This window comes from Aotus nancymaae, unplaced genomic scaffold (genome assembly GCF_030222135.1).
Source record: "Aotus nancymaae isolate 86718 unplaced genomic scaffold, 86718_ANA_hifiasm-v0.15.2.pri h1tg000002l, whole genome shotgun sequence".
Classification (NCBI taxonomy): domain Eukaryota; kingdom Metazoa; phylum Chordata; class Mammalia; order Primates; family Aotidae; genus Aotus; species Aotus nancymaae.
In genome coordinates, this window is record NW_026988413.1 from 4,048,325 (window position 1) to 4,070,665 (window position 22,341).

Genomic DNA, 22,341 nt, shown 5'->3' on the forward strand with positions numbered 1-22,341 from the left:
CTCCCGCTCCAGCGCCCGTTCCCGAGGCCCCGCCCCCTCCACCGCGCGCATGCGCCGCTCTAGAGCAGCCGCGTGTGGTGACGGGAGGGGCCTGCCTGCTCCCCTCCTTCCCGGGACCGGCTCACTCCGGCCCCGCCGAGGGGGGCGCGGGTTTCCCCTCGTCCCAAGATCCCCATCATTGCAGAGCGGTGGCCACGGAACCGCGAGGTTCGAAGCTAGCTCACGGCTGTCAGTTCCCCGGGGGCCGTGGGCGGCGGCACAGGCGCAGGGCGTCACCGGCGGCCGGGCGGCTCCTCGGCGCTCCCCCTCGGCGGCCGGGGCGGGATGGTGCGTCCCGCAGGGCGCGCGCGGCTCCCGCGCTTCGGGTGCTCGGCGCGGGCGCGGGCGGGGGCGCGGAGGGCGGGGGAGCGGACCCCGATTCGCAGGTCCCGGCCCGGGCCGTGCGGGCAGGGCCGTTGGCGGGGCGAGCGGGGGCGCCGGGCGCCGCGGGGGCTGGGGGCGGGGGGTGGGCGGGGCCGGGCGCCGCCGCGGAGCCTCCCGGGCCGCCGCGATCATGTCGGACCAGTCGCCCAAAGTTCCTGAGGAGATGTTCAGGGAGGTCAAGTATTACGCGGTGGGCGACATCGACCCGCAGGTACCGCGCCCGCGCCCGCCGCGGCTTCCCCCCGCGTCCGCGTCACCGTCCGTCCCCGTTCCCGTTCCCGCTCCCGCCGCGGGCGCGCGCCGGGCGCAGAGCGTTGGGTCCGCCGAGGCCGCCGGCCTGACTGCGCCGAGGGCAGGGGCGGCCGCGGGGTGGGCGCGGGAGGCCGGGGCCCGGGGAAGGGCGGGAGGGGAGGGCGGCCGGGGCGGCGGGGGCTCTGTGCCTCGGCCCATGGTGCGCGCCCTGAGCCCCGGGCCTGAGGCCCTGAGGTCGTCGCCTCCCACCCAGCGGCCCCCTAGCTCTCTGCTCCTTTCTTGAGCGTGACTGGCGCGGGGTCGCATCTCCTCTGCCCCGCGCCGGGCGTCGCGGCTCCGAGGACGAACGAGATGTTGCGGGGATCCCCGGCCCGGGCAGCTCGCGCGGGGCTCCCAGGCTCGCTTGACCTGCGGGGGCCGTGTCCTTGCCCCGGCGTGGCCGCCTCCGCCGCCCGGGCAGTTGCGGTTCTCTGCGAGGCTGAGGAGCGCTCCCCTCCAGCCTGTGTCCTTGCACGTGGGGGCTGGCATTCGTCTTCCTTGATTTTCCCAGTTGGATGATTAATTTTACGGTACCCTGGTAACACCATCACATTACACATTTAATTTTGTGTAGTTTGGGCTCATGCCAAAGGATATTGTGGGTTTTCCTTCGTATTCCTGTAATAATACATCTGTTTGATGTCACACAGTTATCAGTCCGTGATAGGAATGCATCTTAGTTGAATATCCTCTTCAGGTTAATCTTCAAAATATTTGCTTAGTAAAAGTTTAACTGTACATTTTTGTTGTTGTTGCGTTGGGTGTGACATCAGTGGCGCCCACCTTGCAGGATGGGGATGCCGAGTGATCAGTTAGGCCTGGAAGGTCGGAGACTACTATTTAGCAAATGAACTTGGATGGTGTACAAGACTGATTGGTCTTGACCTTCTTGAGGTTCGTCTTTGTATCTTAGTAACAACTTTCTTGGACCTTTTTGCACTGTAACTTTAGGCCTGGCGTGGTTGCTCAACGCTTGTAATCCCAGCACTTTGGGAGGCCGAGATAGGTAGATCACCTGAGGTCAAGACTTCGAGACTAGCCCGGCCAACATGGTAGAAACCCATCTCAACTAAAAATACATAAATTAGCCAGATGTGGTGGGCGCCTGTAGTCGTAGCTACTCGGGAGGCTGAGGCAGGAGAATTGCTGGAACCCGGGAGCCTAAGGTTGCAGTGAGCCGAGATGGCGCCATTGCACTCCTGCCTAGGCGACAATAGCGAGAATCTATCTCACAAAAAAAAAAAAAAAAAAAGAAAGAGAAACTTCTTGCTTTTCATTTAAAGAGTAAAACGGTTGCTGAACACAGAGTGATCAAAATGAGTGCCTGTAACAGTGTTATAACAGTGTTAGCTTTTTCCGGTATTGATGATGATTCCCCGTCCCCCCCAACTTTTTTTTTTTTTTTTGCTATCCACCATTTTTCTCTGCCCCCTCCTTCCTACCCTTCCTGTTTGATTTTAGGACTTTGGCTCTTATAAGGCACTTGAACCAAATTTTACTTAAAACCTGGAACAAGTTGAAATGGAATCATATTTACTCAACTATGAATTAAATCTAAGTGCTTAAAAATGTCCTTGGCAAACCACTTTCATCTGAAAGAGTGTATTTTCTGAAAAGTTTAGAGCCTGGACATCTGATTCTCTGACTCTTCCTACTGTGGATTATAAGTTCACATGTTGACCATCTAGTATGAGGCAGGCATGGACTGGGTGGAAGATACAACATAAAGGTGAAGAGGACATGGTACCTGCCCTTGAGCATCCCTCATTGTTCAGGGAGGGAACGCACTTGGACACATCACAGTACAAGGGGTAGCAGATTTCTCCACTGGGGTGCGGAGCAGACACCACTGAAATGTCACTAAATAGATGTCATTTCAGTTGGGTTTTGAGATAGGCAGAAGTTGGGAGCATGAAGGAATATTTTCACGTGTGTGCTGAGGAATGAAGGCATTCATGCATTTGGAATACATCAGGATGATCACTATATGTGGAACAGAATGACATGAGATAAATCTATGAAGATATTCAGTAGTGTGGGGATTGAAAGAAGCGCTTGGTTTTGGCATCCTTAAAGTCTGTGAAAACTGAATAAGTATTTTTGGTAGAGTGTCGGTGGAAGGAGCTGGTTTGCAGGGAGCTGAAGAGTGAATGGAAACTGAGAACAGAAAGGTTAGGCTCTTTCAGGAAATTTGCCCTGAGAAGGAAACAGAAGGTGCCCGAGGAAGAGAGGGCTGGGAGGGATCTATGTTGCATCACAAGCACATGGGAGGATGTGGGAGACTTCACCGTTTACAGGTGGAGGGAGCGTAGCTGTGGACAGGGACAGACTGGAATATCAAGACTCATGAAGAAGGCGGTAGGATCAGAAGGACTGGAGGATAGGAAAAGGAGGGTGCCTTTTCTAGAGACAAGTCAAATGGGTGCGTGAAACTAAAGATGCTTAGAGGTCAAGGGAAGGAGTAAAGGTAAAGTGGCCCATGGCCAGCGATCGTTGTTTTTCACTTATTAAATATTGAGCCTCTGCCCTAGTTCATATCTGTTAGTGGTCAGTATAGTATTGTGAAGAGGTTTCCTAGCTTGAGGGTCACTTTATTATTATTATTTTGAGGTTGGAACAAAAGTTTTGTTTGTTTTTTGAGATGGAGTATGGCTCTGTCGCCCAGGCTGCAGTGCAGTGGCACGATCTCAGCTCAGTGCAATCTCCACCCCCTGGGTGCAGGCGATTCTCCTGCCTCAACCTCTGGAGTAGCTGCGATTACAGGCACCCACCGCCACGCCTGGCTAATTTTTGTATTTTCGTAGAGACGGGGTTTCACCATGTTGGCCAGGTGGGTCTCGAACTCCTGACCTCAAGTGATCCACCTGCTTCAGCCTCCCAAAGTGCTGGGATTACAGGTGTGAGCCACCACACCTGGCAGAACAAAAGTTTAATAAGTGAAAGAAGAAAGCTGTCTGCTGCAGAGAGGGGACCCAAAGAGCGTTGCTCTTCTGGGTCACTTCAGCTTTTTGGGCACCATATCACTTTCACACTTGGTATACATTGTCAGCTTAGACACTAGCCACCTCCTCTGAAGCACTTGACTCAACTGTTCCTTCACCCTCGCTTCCTTGGCTTCTGTGGACGCTCCTCTCCTGTAATATGTACTTTCCCACCTGGCCCTGAAGTATCAGTTGTGGTGTCCACTCTAGCTTTTTGTTGGGTGAGATCCACTTCTTTTCCTAGCTGCACCTGGATGCCTTTGGCTGGATATTACACGTGGCCCCTGCAGAACAGTGTGCCCACACTAAAGCACGTCTTGCATCCCCCACCCGCCACCCTTCTAATATCTTCCTCAGCGAGTGGTCCTCTTACTCCCCCACCATTTCAGTCTGGACTTTGCTCTTGTGCTTGTACCTCTTCTAGACACCAAGGCTTGCCAGTTCTTTCTCATCTTCCCCCTTTGGTGGATGCCTCTTTGACCTGGGTTATTGCACTTGTTTCTTAACCGGCCTCTTTAGTCAGCCAGCCAGCCAAACCCAGCCAGCCAACCCAATCCGTTCTTTTCACACAGTCATCTTTCTGTGAAATCTGTGCTACTTTTCCTGTGTCAAATCCTTCAGTGTCCCTGCAGATACCCCAGAATGAAGCAGACTTTTTTGCATAGGGTGTTAGAAAGCCCATTTATGGTCTGGTATGTATTCACCTGTTTGATGCCTTCAACACTGCCCCCTCCTCGGTGTATGGAGTTTTGCCTGACACCCAGACGTTCACAAGGGTTCTGCTCATGATCTCCTCTTTCAGAATCTTTCCTTAATTGTGGTGAAGCTCCCCATGCCCAGCCTTTAAGCTGGAAGCCCAGGAGTGCCATGTGCGTGGCCGCACTACGGCAGTGACTGTGCTGTGTCCTGTCTGTCCAGCCCATCTGTTGGAGGACACACCATGTCCAGTACTTGACTCGCAATAGCCTCCATTACTTGGTCAGTGAATCAAGATTTGCTGCCTTTTATTGTCCCCAAAAGTTTCATTGGCATATTATTATTAGAGTAAAAGGCTTTTAGTTTTTAATGTGGGAAATACGGTGTATTTTATTAAAAATTTCCATTATGCCCAATAATTATTTATATAAATCAAGAGTGCAGTACAGTACTGTTCATTTTAACTTGTGTGGGTTTTCTTGCTTTTTAGGTTATTCAGCTTCTGAAAGCTGGAAAAGCGAAGGAAGTTTCCTACAATGCACTAGCCTCACACATAATCTCAGAGGATGGGGACAATCCAGAGGTTGGAGAAGCTCGGGAAGTCTTTGATTTACCTGTTGTAAAGGTCAGTAGTAAATACAATTTGTTTTATTTCTTTTCCTCATGTATCATGCAAGCACTACATTGAAGTTTCAGTATAGCTCTTTTCAGGGTCTTTGCCAAAGTTCTGTTTTACTTTTTATTTTTTTACTTTTTTTGAGACAGAGTCTCACTCTGTTGCCCAGGCTGGAGTGCAATAGTGTGATCTTGGCTTACTGCAACCGCCGCCTCCGGGGTTCAAGCAATTCTCATGCCTCGGCCTCCTGAGTAGCTGGACTTATAGGCTCCTGCCACCATGCCCGGCTAATATTTGTATTTTTAGTAGAGACAGGGTTTTGCCATGTTGGCCAGGCTCGTCTTGAACTCCTGATCTCAAGTGATCCGACCTTGTCCTCCCAAAGTGCTGGGATTACAGGCATGAGCCACTGTGCCCAGACCTAAAGTCTCGTTTTATGTGGAAAGTTGCCAGATAACTGTTGCCATGTTTAACATCTCAGTAACTTACTTACTTTCAGGCTCTTTCCGCTAAACCAAGGTAGAGCCCACGGTTTCTGTATGTCATAAGTAATTCTAGGTCATCCTTTATGCCTGCTACAGAACTCACCATATTACCACTGCCTGGAAGTTTTCTAAGCCAAGGCAGTCTGTCATGGGAAACAGATCTGATGCCTTCAATCACATGGGTGTTTGAATTATTGTTAGAGTGTATTTGATTCAAAAAGTGGGCTAAGGCCTGTCAGGAGGTGACATTTAGGACCAAGTTACTTTCCATCCCCACTGTGGCAGGTGGTGCTGATTTTCAGTTAGCTAAAGGGAGTCCCCCATTAACTGTGTTGCTGACCTCCTTTCTAACAAGGGTCACAGTGACCTTTAGTCACATTGTCTACCCAATAGTCGACTCGACTGTATCCAACTTGACCTATGGGTAATTTATTACAGCAAATGGGGGATTCAGCTGGTGGGAGAATTGTTCAGATGTTGTTTACCTGCTGTACTAGTCTGTTAGGGCTAATAAGTTAGTTGACTTCTCTTGAAATGTATATTTTAAAAATGTGTTAAATTTTGTAATTCTGATGCTTCCGTTTTTCAAATCTTCTCTATTAAGTATTTGTTTTAAAATAGTTCTATACCACTACCATGTTATTCCCTCTTCATGTTATTAAATGCTTTGCCTTAAAAAGAAATCAGTATGAAAGTTACTATGGTTTAATAATAACAGTGTTAGGAATTAAGAAAGATTGCCAGCCTGGTGCAGTGGCACTCACCTATAGTCCCAGCTACTTGGTAGGCTGAAGTGGAAGGATTGCTTGAGGCCAGCAGTTCAAGGCTGCCATGCACTGTGATCACACATGTGAATAGCTACTGGACTCCAGTCTGGGCAACACAGTGAGACACCAGCTTTTTTAAAAAAAAGAAATAGGATAAAAAAACAAAGATTGCCATTAAATCAAATTGCAGGGCTAGAGAAGCCACCTGGCTTCTGGGAAGTGGTGACCTCCCCAGTACCCAGGATTGGAAACTGCCTTGTAGGCTTACAAACTTGAATTTCTTTTCTTTTCTTTTCTTTTTTTTTTTTTCCAGATGAAATCTCACTTTGTTGCCCCAGTTTGGAGTGCAGTGGTATGATCTTTGCTCACTGCAACAACCACCAACCAGGTTAAAACTATTCTCAGGTTAAAGCTATTCTTGGCTTTCAGCCTCCTAAGTAGCTGGGATTGCCGAGATTACTGGCATACGCCACCACACCCAGCTAATTTTTGTATTTTTATTAAAGACGGGGTTTCACCATGTTGGCCAGGCTGGTCTCGAACTCTTGACCCCAAGTGATCTGCCCACCTCAACCTCCCAAAGTGCTGGGACTACAGGTGTGAGCCACCACGCCTGGCCACAAACTTGAATTTTGAAAATAAATGTGAAAGTGACTCTATCTCAAGAGAAGCTGTTTATAAACCACTCTCGAGGCTGCTGTAGAAGTCAGAATGACTCTGAATTTGTGGTGGTAACAGTCACGCTCATGCACTCATGGGCTTGTTTCAGCGTGGCCAGCTCAGACACACTGGATGCAGGCTGCTTTGTGAAGACTGAGAGTATCAGCAGGTTTCCTGGTTCCTTTACCCAATGCCCCTTTGTGTGACTTACCACAGGGATGAGGTCCTGAGCTGAGGCGCCCTCTTCTTTGGAACATGTTTTTGTCCCTGGCTTACTTCATTGTCCTGGTTGTAGGGACAGTATCCCTGTCCCTTCCCCTTCCTACAGACTTTCTTTCTCTCAGACAATAGCCTGGAGCTATTATCTCATTAAAGTGGCTTTGCATACCTCATGCAGATTTTATGTGAAAGGGCAATCTTACTAACACATCCTTGGGGCCTAGGTTATTGTTGCCAGGCCAACTATCTAAGGTAGTTCTTAAACCTACCTGGCCCCAAACCCCCTTTTTGTAATAAATACTTTATTAGCACCCCCCTTATTATCTAGAAATTAATTGATAAGTAAGCCAACCTTTAAAATATGTATATATAAATTGTCCAAACTGAAATGTGAAGGAAAAATGAAAGTAAATAATAAGTATATATTTCATCGTGTAAACACTTGGGCATAGCTGCTGCATATGTAGAGTCACTGCCTGTAGCTGCTGCAATTGCAGATTGATCTCATACCCTACAAGTGGGGTCGCTGCTGTGAGGTGACATTTCAGAATGGTCATCAATTCCTGTAAAGTTCTGAGCTAAACAAAGACTCTTCCTTCATTTTACACAGTATTCACATTCCTGCGAAAGTCAGTATATAATAAGGCTAAGTAAAAATATCATTACTTGTACAATTAGCAGTTAGCTTCTAGGATTATCATCATTTTGCCAAGGTAGTTTTCTGTATTCGAACCCAACTTTTCCCCCCTCTGGCTATAGTATTTTAAAATGAGTGACAGACATATTTCATCTGTACCCAGTAGCATTCCAGCCTGCTTGTAATTTGTGGCAGCACCTGTATTGTCCAGGGACTACTGTGTTACATTACAAGGTGGTAGAGTATTTCGGAGCTGATCCAACAGTTTGCCTTCACTCTAAGATAGTTTGAGTAGATCCTAATATTCTTAGTTTGAGCCTTATGGGCCTGTCTTATTTTGGATCCTGCTGCTAATAGTTGAGTCTGAATTCAGCTGACTGAAGGCTGAGACCTGGTTCCCTAAGGCATGTCCCTTGGCCTTTACCTTGATATTAAGTTTGACAATACATTTTAAAAATAAGGCATTTTTATGCACAGTGACAGTTTACCTATCATTTACATATTTGAATTTTATAAATGTTTAAAACCTTGGTGCCTTGCTTCTTTAGGCACTAAAACTTTTTAAATTATTTTTTTAATTGAGGTATTTTTCTCAGTGGCCTTTGGGCATCATTGGAAATGTTAATTTTGCTGACTTGTAGTGGGCTTATTTTATGTAATTTTTTTTGAGTCAGAATCTCCCAGGCTGAACTGCAATGGCGTGTTCTTGGCTCACTGCAACCTCTGCCTCCTGGGTTCAAGTGATTCTCCTCTCTCATCGTCCTGAGTAGCTGGGACTACAGGCCTATGCCACCATGCCCGGCTAATTTGTGCATTTTTAGTAGAGACAGGGTTTCACCATGTTGGCCAGGCTGGTCTCAAACCTCTCACCTCAAGTGATCTGTCCTCCTTGGCCTCCCAAAGTGCTGGGATTGGCCAGGCTTATTTTTATTATTGTTCTTTGCCTTTGGGATAAACAGTTCTTTATTACTTTGCTTTTATAGTTCTCCATTTCTGCTTTATACTGTGGCCTACTTCCTATCTTTGCATTACTTTATCTAAACTTGTCTAAAGTAGGGCCTCAGAGTGATTCTATTCTGCTTGGATGGGACTTTATGATAGCCAGCAGTCTTTAAACTGGGATACCCTACCAAGCCCCCTTGGGGGAGATTTTCAGCATGTATGCTGAGTGGATGGATGGTTGTAATGTGATACTTTTCCAGACTGGCCCTTCCTAAAGCTGCCTGAGAACATAACCTGTGGTCACAGTGGCCCCATCCCACTTTACACAGGAATGATCAGACCTTCACCCATCCTAATCTTACAGTGCATTGCCCCAGGCTCTGAAAATTCAGCAGACAAAAGGACTAGCAAGACTGGTTTTCGGGACTCTTCCCTTAGCGCTCAAACATGGGAGCATGAGCAGAGAGGGGCTTCTGGGAGTCGCTGTTGAGAGGAAAGCTTGGCCTACGTGAAGATGTCCTGAATTCAGAAGTGTCAAGGCCAATACAGATTCCTGATGCTGGCCCATTTTTTAAAATTTAACTGGAATTTTTCTAGGACTATCAAAAAATGTGAAGATATGTTGGATGAGGATTAAGTGCCTTCTTTCAGGTTTCGGTTAACTAATCCAATAACTTAGTTAAAACCTCTGGTAAAATGTCAAATCATCGTGAAATAATTATCCCAGGTATAGCTGCCAATCTTGATTTTATTTCATAAATTGTTTAACATTCCTCTTCTCATAGAAAATCTGCTTATTTAAAGTTACGCTGAAAAATTGTAGATGTCATCTAAAAAATGATAAGGGGGCAATTCATTGTCTGAAATTTATTTAAGGTGTACATAACAAAAATAGCTTGAAGATCATTAGCTTGGAAAATGAGTTGCAGGAGAGCAAAGACTGCTTTTCTCTTTTTCATTTTTATATCCCCAGTGCCTTGCACCATCTCTGCATAAAATAGATTCTCAATAAATATTTGATGAATGAATTGATGGGTGGGTAATGAGTATATATGTATATTTCAGTTGGCTGAAGTTTCTGGAAACGAGCTGCCTTCCAGAATGTGGTAATGGGGGCATTACAAAATTTCTAGATAGTAATTTTGTGAAGTAGAGCTATCAGGATAATGATTTGTATAATTATAAAAATTAAACAGAAAAACAAGATATTTTTTGAAAAACATAAATTACCCAGAAAGGTAGTAATTAATCTGTTTTATAATTAATCTTAGTTTTAGAGTTTATAAAAAGATTCTCAGGCAGTGAGAAATAATTTTTATGGCTTACAAACATTGTATTCATTTGACTTCACTAAAACAAACAAAAACCTCGTGAGTTTGGACTTGATTGAATTTGGGATTCAAAAAAGGAGCAGATGAGGGGCTGTCTATGCTCTGGATGAGGTGGAGGCGGTGGTGGGGCAGGATGGGTGGCAGTTCCCCTGTCCTTCTAGTTGTGAGGTCAGCAGTAATAAGTGTGTAAACCTGAAACTTAAATGTTTATACATATATATATTTTTTTAAATATGGTAGTACTTCATTCTATGATTGGGTTTTTCATCTTGGGCATTAGTAACTAATCTTTGACTATAATATTTCTGTTTGAATATACATATTTGTAATCTGGATGTTTTAAAATACATTATAACAGAGCCTTTTAATTTCTAAGGACACCACTAGTAAAATAATAACATGCCACTTGTAAATTGAGAATACTTTTTGATTTAATCTTTTCTTTTTCAGCCTTCTTGGGTGATTCTGTCCGTTCAATGTGGAGCTCTTTTGCCGTATCCTTTTTGTGGAGCGGGGAGGAGAGAAAGGGTAACTGGGTTTAGGACTGAAAGAAATGATAGTTACGGAGTGAAAAGTGGATTCATTTGTTAGGACAGATTGTTTTGTCTGCATCTTATATTCCTACTATTTTCCATCCTGTTTCAAATTTTATGTACCTGATCCTTGTCATTACTCACGCTGAAAGGGGGCTCAGCTGTGACAAGTAGCTTTAGGCCGGAGCTGGAGGCAGGAGTTCTGGTTCTCTTCAGCTTTTGAGGTGATAGCTAGATGAGGAATGTGACTAAAATTCTAAGTCTATGTGAATCAAATCACGAATTGTTTGAAGAGTAAACTGGGGAAGAAAACATGAGAAAAAAATTTTTAGTTTTATACATTGTTAATCCTTTTAATTGCATGGGTAGAAGGAGTGTTAATTCAGCGCACATGTGCTGTGGGTTGAGTACTGAAAATAGAGTGGTGCAGAAGAACATTTCTGCCCTCAGGGAGCTTCCTTGCTTGCCTTCTTCGCTCGTGGAGAATTTCTTGGATGTGCGCCTGCCCTGGCATTGTGTCAGGAGTCAGAAATGAGGCATTCTACAGCCCTGCTGTTTACTCTTCTAGGCCTGGTGGCTCCTTTTTCATCCTGCAAGGATGATGCTTTACTGGACTGTTATTCCAAGTGTAACTGCTTGTGGAAATTATTTCTTTTGCAAGTACCTGATACCCATACAGTTGCTAAAATTTTAGACCTGGCAAGATACTATGTCATGTGCTATATTTTATTTTGCAGCTATGCCAGGCAGTTCTATTGAATGCACTTATTACCATTGAATCAATGCAGATGGAAGGAAACTTATTATAATGAAATATTCATAGAGAACCACAGAGAGACAGAAAACATCCCTCTACAAGCAGTTCTTGGAGGATGTGTGGAACTTTAGCAACTCCACCTCAGAGGTTCTGATATTTCTTGTACGTAGCTTAAAGAGTTGAAGGAAATTAATTCCTGTTTTTATTTTGTTATTATTTTTATAAGTGAAAAAGATTGGGAATAGAGCTAAGAGGCTAATTTTGCTGTACTAGATCATTTACTCTCTGTACAAGACTCATTCTTTTTTTTTTTTTTTTTGAGATGGATTCTTGTTCTGTTGCCCAGGCTGTAGTACAGTGGTGCGATTTCGGCTCACCACAACCTCCGTCTCCGGGGTTCAAGAGATTCTCCTGGCCTCAGCCTCCCGAGTAGCTGGGACGACAGGTGCGCGCCACCATGCCCAGCTGATTTTTATATTAGTACTAGAGATGGGGTTTCACCATGTTGGCCAGAATAGTCTTGATCTCTAGACCTCGTGCTCTGCCCACCTCAACATCCCAAAGTGCTGGGATTACAAGGGTGAGACACCGCACCTGGCTGCTGGGATCTTCTTTGAGCTCTTACTTGCCTTATCCAAAAGAACAAACAAGGGAGCCCCAGAGACTTACTGGTAGTCAGTGTGCTCTGAGATTTGCCTTTGTTAATGTTTCCCCAAATCTTTGGAAGAAGAAAATCCATGAACTAACGTAGGAAGAGGATGGAAACAGATCTTGGATAATGGGGCTGAAGGCATCAGATTGCAGTCTACAGAGTTTTTTATAGTCAGGGACGTCTCAAGTATTTATGAGTCATCTGTATACCTCTATAGGAGACTTCAAAATTGGAATAGAATTTTTAAGCTGGTATTTTTCTTGATTCACCTATCTCAATATGTATATTTTTCTACTATAGGGAAAGAGAAGTAATACTTTGACCCATTTTGAATTCTACACATTCCAAATTATTCAAAAACAGTCATTGTTTGCTCTGAATAGACTATGAATTACAGGCACATATAGATCATAACTGCCTTGTTTCTTGTTAAATTTCCAGTGTGTGATGTGTAGTAAGTGCTCATTAGTGATTTTGAATGAATTTTTAAGATCAGCTTTAGAAATAGGAAGGATCTTTGGAATTATACGTTCCAACTTTTGTTCTAAAAAAGGGGAAATTGAAGCTCACAGTTGTCTTGCCTAAGTTCACAAAGTTAGCAGAGATAATAAAATTAGAGCTCAATCAAGCTCTTTTATGAAGGATTCTTCCTACTGTGCAACAGAAGCAGTCACAATGTTTCATTCTAAAAGAAACTTAAGACTTTTTAATTTTGCTTTTAAAATAACTGCTATGCCATATGTGTGTATGTATGTGTATATGCATGTGTGTTTTTATACATGTGTATATAGTTAGCTAGCTATCAGAGGTCTAAAGGCTTCCCCCTGTTAAGTGATTTATGATATAAGTGGACAGATGAGATTTCAAAATGTACTTTACAGAAGAGCACTCAGCCACTTCTCTTGGATTCCATTCTGCCCTGTACTCTTCTTTGGCTATTTTAAGTCTGTCTCTTTCCTAAATGGACTGAGTGGGGACGGAGGGGGTGGGTAATATCTGTTAGTGAAGTACAGGTTGCACTGATCTTGTTTCATTGTAATCTTAATAACTGTCAAACAGAGTAAATGGTTTTTCTCCAGAATCATGTCAAATTTTTTTTGGAATCACTGCCTGCCTTTCTCAGGTAAGCATGGTTACAGTTAGTCTTGAGTTATATGTGACACTTCTGAGTTTTTGTATGATTGGATTTATGAGCTGTTTGTTAACCTGTTTTAGAGAAGCTGTTTCCTAAGCTGACTTTATATTTAATATGAACTCATGACACTTAAAATTATTTAAATATTCATGCTTGCTTTTAAGATTTAAAGTTTCTGATGGGTGAAAATGGTCTTTCTTATTTAAAAAATTACAAAGGTTTAAAACTTCAATATGAAAAAATATTAAAAATGAAATTAAAAGATAACAAAGACAATTCAGTTAGAAATACAGGCAAAGAATTTTCTTAATAAATAAAGGGATCATACAGATCAATAAGAATAAAAAAGACCTTAACAGATAAGGCAGAGAAATGAATTTAGAAGGTATAAAGAGGAACTACTAATACTATAACGAAATATTTGATACACTTTATAATCAAAGATAAGAATATTTTAATAGCAATGAGATAAGAATTTTTGCTCATCGAATTTGTAACAGTGTGTTCAGTGCTGGTGGAGATGCTGAGGACAGACACTCATGCAGGAAGGGGAGTCAGTGCAGCAGCTTCCTAGCAAAGGGGAACAGTGTCAGGAGCCTTAAAATACTTATTTCATTTTCACCTGCATTTCTGTTATGCTTAGAAACTTATCCCAAGTTGATAGAAGTAAAGACAGACTGACACATAAAGGTGCTCACACTTACTTATAAGCATTTTTTATAAGATGGTAAAATTGGAAACAATCAGATCATCTACTATTTGAGAATGTTTGAGAAACCTATTATATATACATATACCGTAGTCTAGCTGCTTAGCTATTTTTGAATTCTGTTTTATGAAAACATGTAAAGACATGGGAAATGTTTTAAGTGGCAAAAACAGGGCATAGCATAGGTATGTACAATATTACACCAACCAAATAAAGTGTATAAGAGATATCTGAAATGAGGAACCAAAATGTTAACAGTGGTTAGTTCTGGGTATCTGAATATTTAATATTTCTTTATTGTATTTTGTTTTTGTAACCCCCAGCTAAAAAAAACCTCAAATCATAATACAAAACTATTAGGAAAAAATCAAGTTGTTATTGTTTAAAGTCTTTTTAAAATTACTTGGAGTAATTTATTTAAAATCAGTGGTCCTTAGGAAGGTAAAAGTTCACCGTAGAATATCCCATCTCACTTGACCTGACAGTCCTCATCCAAGGCTGTCATTTTGGTGCTCATAGGTGGTACTTTTGAGAAAGTATTTCGTCATCTTTCTCTATACACACCTTCGAGACAGGGGCACATCCAACCAAGTTATTAGGTGAGATGGAAAGAAATTTGGTCATAATCTTGCTTTTCCTTATGCTTTTGTGATAGACGATTATGGAGCTGGGTAGTATTTGATTTAGCATTGTTAGGTTGTTGGCCAGGCTCAACAGTTAATACAAAGGGTATCATCAGTCTAAACTTGATCCCGCTCCTCTGTCCAAGCAATAAGTAAACTTATCTGTGGTTACTGTGTTTTTGTTTGTGTCTCTTGTATTCTGGAAGTTCTCTAAAATCCTGTTTTTGTTTTTGTGACATCAATTTGATGGAGATCCTTCAAATAGCAAAATTGGCTTTTTAAAAATCTCTTTAACAGGAATTTTGTTGGTATTTGTATTTTGCAATGTTTTTTCATATCTGTTATAAATGTATGTTTACATGAATGATCTTTAAAGTTGGCTGTAATGAGAAAAGCTTTTAAATGCTGGGTGCTATGGTTACATGTAATTTTTATTGTTTTCCTCCACTTCTCTGTATGTTCCAAATTTACAAACAACGTATCAGGAAAGTTTTAAAAATGAAAACATTACTACTTATGTATAAACACAGTGTACTTTGGCTAAAATTGAATTTTTAAATTTAATTTTATTTGCATTGGTTGGATTTCTGGGCTTCAGAGCCTCAGAGCCAACTATCCAGAAAAGATTCCAATTGAGTAAGAAAGGGAGAGAGGAAGAAGGGCCACGCTGAGTTTGGGACAGGGACAGGGAGTCCTGTGGGCATTTTTCAGAGATGAAGTTCACAATGACTTGGGATTTTGAAGACTTGATTTGGTGAAATAAATAAGAAAATCAAAAGTATGTGAGTATAAGTTGATTATAGAGTTTCAAATGAGGTAATTAGACATTGTTAAATATTAACTATGAGTTTAGCACCAGAGAATATTATTAGTCTTCCAAAGAACTAATAGTTATGTTTAACAGAGTTTATATTTGTAATAGATTGTAATATAATAGACATAATAAATTAGGTTATAGTATAGACATACATACATGATACATGCATGACAACTCAAGGGGCACAGGTATGACTGTATGAGCTTAGGAAAGAGGGCATTGGTCTGGATTGTGAGGCGAGGAGCCTTGATAGAGAGGATGGCAGGTCTGAGCGGACCAGAAAGAATCGGCAGGATTGGAGGAAACGGGGAAGGGAGGAAGGCATTCTGCATAGAGCAAGGTGGAAGGAGAAGTTAGCAGTGCACAAGAGGCTGGGTAAGAAGATATCAGTGTCAGCCAAGGGTATGCATTGGCATGTAGAAGAAAAAGTGGTCAGGCAGGTAGATGGGTAGAGATGATGGGAAACCAAGGTATATGAGTTTGAAGTGGGTAAAGTAGGTAGCAGGATGTTTCATCACTCTTTTTTTCTCGTTATTTAATTTTGAATTATAAATATTTACCTCAGAAAACTTGGGAAACAAAAAAGCAAACAAAATGAGAATCATTTGTGATCATTGCAGGTAAACTGGTTTAGGAGCTCTGGGTATGACTTGCAGGGCAGGACAGAGGCTGGAGTTTTAACAAATGGAGATTGGATTTGGGGTAGCAAGTACAACATGGGACTTAGCAACAGATGGCACTCAGCAGGTATTGGGGACGTGGGATGCTGTGGTGAAAAGAATGAGAAGCCAATGTTTACTGTATACCTCCCTGTGCCAGATCTCATGGCGGATGCCTTCACATGGGGATCAGGAGCCAAAGATTATGTCATTGTTTCAGGCGGGGAGCACCAGTAAAGTGGCAGCATCACTGATGGAGCTGGGAAATAGAGAGGAGCCTGATTGGCGAGGAGAGATGATGACGTTGGTTTGAAACACACTTTGGGCTGTTGACCAGGTATGGAAGTGTAGGAACTTGGAGATCCTGTGGCATGAAGGAAATTCCTGCAGAGCGTAATAGAGAGAGGAGCAGATAACTGGGAATCGAGCCTTGGATAGCATGCATTATTAGAGAGATTTGGGGAGGAATAAAAGGAGGAGCTTGAAAACAGATGATACTGGAGGAACAGGATATTATTTTTAGAAGCCAAGATAAAATCAGACTTAATCATTTTTATTTTTATTGCTGGGAAATAACAACAACCTAGGTAAAGATTTAGAACATAAATTGGTAGGAGGTAGTTGTACATAGGTTTGTGTGTATCCTCAGTCCTATTCTGTGACCCAGGAAGAGGAGGAAAAGGATGATAGAAAGTGACACAGGAATATCAGCTGGCTCAGTCGCAGGCTGAGGGGTCTAAGTAGATGTTGAGTTCTCACGATGAAGTCACCGGTGTAGTCACTGTGGGAATAGGAAGATGGATATCCATAAAGAAACAACTGGGTGAGCAAACTGGTCAGAGAACATGAATAGCTCGATTCTTAGCAGTGGAATAGTGTCATTTGATTGTGTGGTCTGGGAAGGGGCCTTGCTGGTGACAAACTGGGCAGAGGCACTGCTCACCCACTGTCAGATGAAAGGTCCAGTTTTACCTTGGTGCTAAACTTATCAAGGGGAGTGGCTGGGTCAATGGTGGACAAAAAGGTTAATTTGTTAGCAAGATATTTTATAGTGTTTTATATCCTTTTAGCAAATTCAGTGGATAAGAAAATTCACCATCCAGAATTAGTATGATCTTTATGGGCTTACTATACTTACCGCAGTTCATCACTTAGCGTGATTAATTGACGTCCCCAGTGTGTCATGGGGTAAAATAAATGCATTTCTTTTAAGTTGAGAAAGATTGTGCAAATAGGGATGGGGAAGACTTTAATAATTAGTCACTTCTATGAAGAAACCCTGGAAATAGTTTAAGAAAAGTGCATTGGGAGCACGAATATTTTGTGGTTGCTAAAAAAAAAAAAATGTTATTTTGGTTTTAAGATATGTTAACAAACATATGTACAGTGTGCAACTAAGGGACTTTGGTCCAACAAATCCTTGATGGGCACTTCCTTTGCGACAGGAGCAGTGCAAAGGGGTACACATTAATTAAGATGCAATTCCTCTCTCAGTAAACATACAGTCTAGGAGGGGACACACCTTGGGCAAATATGTTATGCTGCAACATACACAAAAAAGAAAGTAGGCACCAGGCACAGAAACAGGGAGTGCTCACGGTGGTTATCCTGAACTGATTGGAGACTGTCAGAGGGATCTGCACCTTTTCTGCACACTGGGACACCCATGCGCACACATGCTCACATGCACACACCAGGCAGGACCCCAGCTTTACAAAAGGACTGTTTGCTTGGTGGTTCTCAGTGACCTTCTGTCTTTTCCCCGTCAGGGTGTTGATACAAGCTGGAGCTCTTTGTTGGAGTCTTCCAGAGCTCTCCCAGGGAGAGGTAGGGAAGGGAGCTTGTCCAGCAGAAGTTGGGAAGCACAGAGATCATCTGCCTTCTTCTGACCCGGTATTGATGCAGGCTGAGGCCTCTGTTGTAATGTGCTGGGTAGGTTTTGGGGAATAGGTCAAGAGTGTAATGGAGAGCCTGGCCAGGTCATGATTTAAATCTAGAAGACTGAAAAGTCCTTTCCATTCTGTATCTCAATCAACAGTATTTCTTGACTGCCTACCCATGTGCCTTGCACTGTACTAGGTACTGACAAATCTCAGAGAAGTTTAGGACATCACGTAAGACTCTTTAATAAGGAGTGTTAGAGTTCATAATTAAGACTGGACAAGGAGAAAATCCTGGAAGCTAGAATCAAGGAGTGTTTTATTGGGGGTGGTGAGGCCTGAAGGAGAAGGGAGTGTTCCTGATTGGTTTAAAGGAAAGCTTTTATTCCTGGGGGCACAGACTTGAAATTCTAGTCCTCTGCTCCTGGTTGCTTTGGAGTATAGTTGGGAGGACAGACAAGCAAGCAGATAGTTGTAGAGTGTAAGAAGTATTTAGATTTCTGTCCAGCTTGCTGTGAGAGTACAGTGGTAATGCTACCTGAGCTGAGTCTTAGAGGAGGAGGACTGAGGGCGGGCACGGCCGGGGCACAGGGAAAGCAGAACATGGTGAGGACTGCAGGTGCATGTGGGGGCAGTGCCAATGGGCAGGAGGAGGCGGTTAGGAGCCAGCCAGACAGGAAGGACCCGGACACCACAGGGGAGTCTTTGGGGTTTAGCCTTATAGCACTGAGGAGACATCAAAGGTTTCTTGGCCAACATTATAAGATTGGTATTTTGGAAAGATGGATTTTAAAAAAGAAAAGCAGTTTCCCCAATTATAAAATTAATGCTTTTGAAAATTTGGAAAATACAGAAAAGTATAAAAATGAAAATAAAAATGTCCCCATAATCCTGTCACCACTAAGTAACTATTGTTAACATTTTGGTGTGGAAAGAGCATTCTTGATTATTAATGGTGCTGATGGTGATTCATTAAATGAGCTGGTATGGATGTTCAAAGTCATTTAATCCAAACGTACATCAGTGAAGAAGCTGGGTTATGGAAGTTTTCCAAGTTGACATAAGCTAGTTATTGGAGGCATTGTATTAATTCCAGGTCTCCTCCATTCCTCCCTATGTGATGTTCTTTCCACAGCAATATACTGCACCCTGTTGAGGTATACGCCTGTGATACAGGCCAAATAGGGTATAGGACTAGATCTACTTCAGTCTGAAATAAACAGAATCTTTAGCTGAACGCATAGCCAAATCTTGGTAATAAAGGCATCTCTAGATTATGTTTTTTAATTTCATTTTTAATAAAGATTATATAATGACTCATTGGATTAATCTGTATTATCATATAATTAAATCTCAGCTCTCCAAAAGCTGCAGGATATAAGTGTTTTTGTGAAAGCCTCTAATAAAAATAACCTGGTCCGGTCTTCTGAAATGTGACATTGACTTACTCTAAATTAACAAGATATAAAATAATGATCTGAAAGGTGATTTTAGAAAGCTAACATGTTCTTGTTAATATTCATAGAGTAGTGTGTAATACAAAGTAATTTCTAGAAATGTTTGTAAAATGGATGAGAGTAGATGAAGAATGCTAAATTATTGTCAAGCTGCATACCGGCAGTTAAAAAGAGATTAACATGCTATTATCAGTACTGTTAAAAAATTAACTTGAGACAAAGTTCAGGATTCTTCAACAACTATAATCCTCAACTTACAATAAATTTATCCAGAAAAATTTTCTTGGTTAAATGGTTATCTTAGAAAATAATGCTCATATCTTTATTTTTCTTAAATGTGCTTTTGCTTTTCAGACTCTAAAATTTCATTTTTTAAGAAGTGATTTTTGACTTTCCCATCAGTAACTGCCCTTAGAGAAGCGCTAGAAAACAATGGAAAGATCCAGTTTGGAGTTAGACCTGGGTATAGACAGACCTGGGTTTTAAAAGCCAGCTTTTACAATTATTAGGTGTGATTTAGTGTTTCCTTATCTTTAAATGGGGCTGATGATTCCTGTTTCACATGGTGGTTATAAGGGTTAGATGCATAGATAAAGCACTTGGCACAGTTCCTGGCACATAGTAGGCAGGCAATAAATGGTAGCTGTTTCTATTGTTACAGTGAAAGCCTGTTTGACCACATGAGCCATTGTATCTGGAGTCTTACTTCATCACCGTGCAAGCATAAGAATTTTTCCTTTTATGCTTGCCTTCTTTCTTTCCTGTGTTAAGTAACATTTACATTTTCCCCTGAACTTATAAGCCACCGTATTTTTATCTTTGTTTTTATTTTATTCATTTCATAATTGGTATTTGTTACCATTAGCATAAAGGCATTTCTAAATACGATTTTGGTATTGCTGTTGTATTTAAACATTTTCAAAAGTGACACAAATGAAAGCTGGAATGGCGTACTACTTCTTCCTGCTTTTTTTCCCCTGTCTATTTTTGTTAATAGACTGAAATAATCCTCCATTCCGCTTTTTGGAATGTGGATATAAATATTTTTAAATTCATTTGGTGACAAGGCAAAATAAGTAATTTATATCTGTAAAGCTATTGTGATAGAAGTTTTTATTATAATAAGCAGATAGCTAAGAGCATCTCTATTTTTTCCACAAATATTCTTAGGTTAATTTTATTAAGGGAGAAACAGAATTGTTGCAGTGTATTGCTAAAATGAAAATATAGTCATGCACAGGTTGAGATTTATGGTAAAAGCCTTCTTTCTACCTTTCTATCAGGTGTCATCTGAAGACAGAAATGCCCTGTGGGCTTTGGTTACGTTCTATGGGGGGAATTGCCAGCTAACCCTCAATAAGAAATGCACGCATTTGATTGTTCCAGAGCCGAAGGGGGTAAGCATTTCTTGTGCCACCTTCTTTTTGTGTGTCATTTAAGAATTTCCAATAATCACATGTCTTTCTTGAGCTTCTTTTAAATTATTATATTTCATTTACAAAAACTGATTATACTGGTTTATATTATTTATATCCGGCTTCATGATACAAAAGATGTGAGATGATTGTAAATTATAAGCCAAATATAACGTTTCAAAATACTATGAAATCTGACTTTATTTCATGGGGAAAATAGGAAAATTTTATTAATCTGTAGAATTTCCTTTCAAATCCAGTAAAACTTTGGTTCATTTTTATTTGTTAAAAAAATGTATTTTTAGTTCCCTTCACCATTTTTTTTTTTTTTAAACTCATACCATGCCTTTGGTGAAGTTTTTGATCTATTTCCTTCTTCATCATTTGGAATATATGAAAATGACTTTTGTCTTGATAAGCATAGAGCTCTCATCCCTGAGCAATGGTGTGGTCATATGGATTGTGTTTCCCCAAGTGGGGTCCCTGGATCAGCAGCATCTGCCCTCCTTGGGGACTTGTTAGAAATACATCCTGTTGGCCACGCATGGTGGCTCACGCCTGGAATCCCAGCACTTTGGGAGGCCAAGGCAGGCGGATCAGTTGAGGTCAGGAGTTCGAGACCAGCCTGGCCAACATGGCGAAACCCCGTCTCTACTAAAAATACAAAAATTAGCCAGACATGGTGGTGGGTGCCTGTAATCCCAGCTACTTGGAAAACTGAGGCAGGAAAATCACTTGAACTCGGGAGCGGAAATTGCAGTGAGCTGAGATCACACCACTGCACTCCAGCCTAGGCGACTGAGCGAGACTCTGTTTCAGAAAACAAAAAGAAATGCAGCCTGTCCAGCCCCTTCCCAGTCTTCATCACATGAGCCCAACAGTCTGTGTAATCAGGTCTTCTGGTGGGTGATTCTGATGCATACTCAAGTTTCAGAACCACTGTTCTATAGTTTTTTATAAAAAAGTAATATAACATTTTTCTCGTTCATGAACAATTTTTTTTATACATTTGAGAATCAAGTTTAGCACATTTATAGTAGAAAAGTCTTTTGACTACTTAATTTTTTCCATGTATCAGTCATTGACTTCATTTTTTAAATTGCTTTCAGTCTGAGTTAATATTTTCATCTTATTATTTAATTTGAGTGTATCCAATCACAAATCTAGAAGAAAAAAGTGTGCAGTGTCTGGCAAAGGCACTGGATATAGATAAAAGATATAGAGTAGAGGGCTGGTAGAAGCCTTACTCTGCCAAGAGCTTTCCATTTTATACAATCTTTGAAACTAATCAGAGGTGATTCATAAAGGTGTGCTGTTCATTATACTAGTTTCCCAACAGCAGTAGAGATTTTGAGCTGGTGAGTTCGGTAGTAACTTAGTAAGCACACTATTCAAGCAGAAACTCTTTTTATGAAAATATATGATGTGACTCTTAAAATTTAAGTAAAAAACCTATTTTGCATAACAATTTAAGTGATAAACAGTATGCTTTGGTTAAAATAGTGGGTTCTTTTTACATTAATGTTGATTTATAGCACAAATTTGATTTTCACATAGTTAATTTTAAGGGGAAATGAAATCTTTAACTTTTTAACTGAGCCAGAATTATAATTTAAGAGGCAATATGTGAACAGAGTGTGTTTGTCAAAGCTGTTT

At 41.7% G+C, this 22,341-nt stretch overlaps 1 protein-coding gene across 2 annotated transcripts in view; it reads left to right on the forward strand.

Moving 5' to 3' along the window:
- Positions 1-358: 358 nt before the first annotated feature.
- Positions 359-22,341, forward strand: part of PAXIP1 (PAX interacting protein 1) — a 59,510-nt gene continuing 37,527 nt past the window's right edge. Inside the window, exons 1-5 of one of the 2 annotated variants that reach the window (XM_064368585.1) lie at positions 359-634; positions 4,882-5,016; positions 10,499-10,542; positions 13,050-13,113; positions 20,554-20,667. In XM_064368585.1, coding sequence (XP_064224655.1) covers positions 554-634; positions 4,882-5,016; positions 10,499-10,542; positions 13,050-13,113; positions 20,554-20,667 — 438 coding nt within the window. In that variant the 5' untranslated portion in view covers positions 359-553. The remainder of the gene's footprint in view (positions 635-4,881; positions 5,017-10,498; positions 10,543-13,049; positions 13,114-20,553; positions 20,668-22,341) is intronic. The other variant, XM_064368609.1, reaches the window with a different exon arrangement.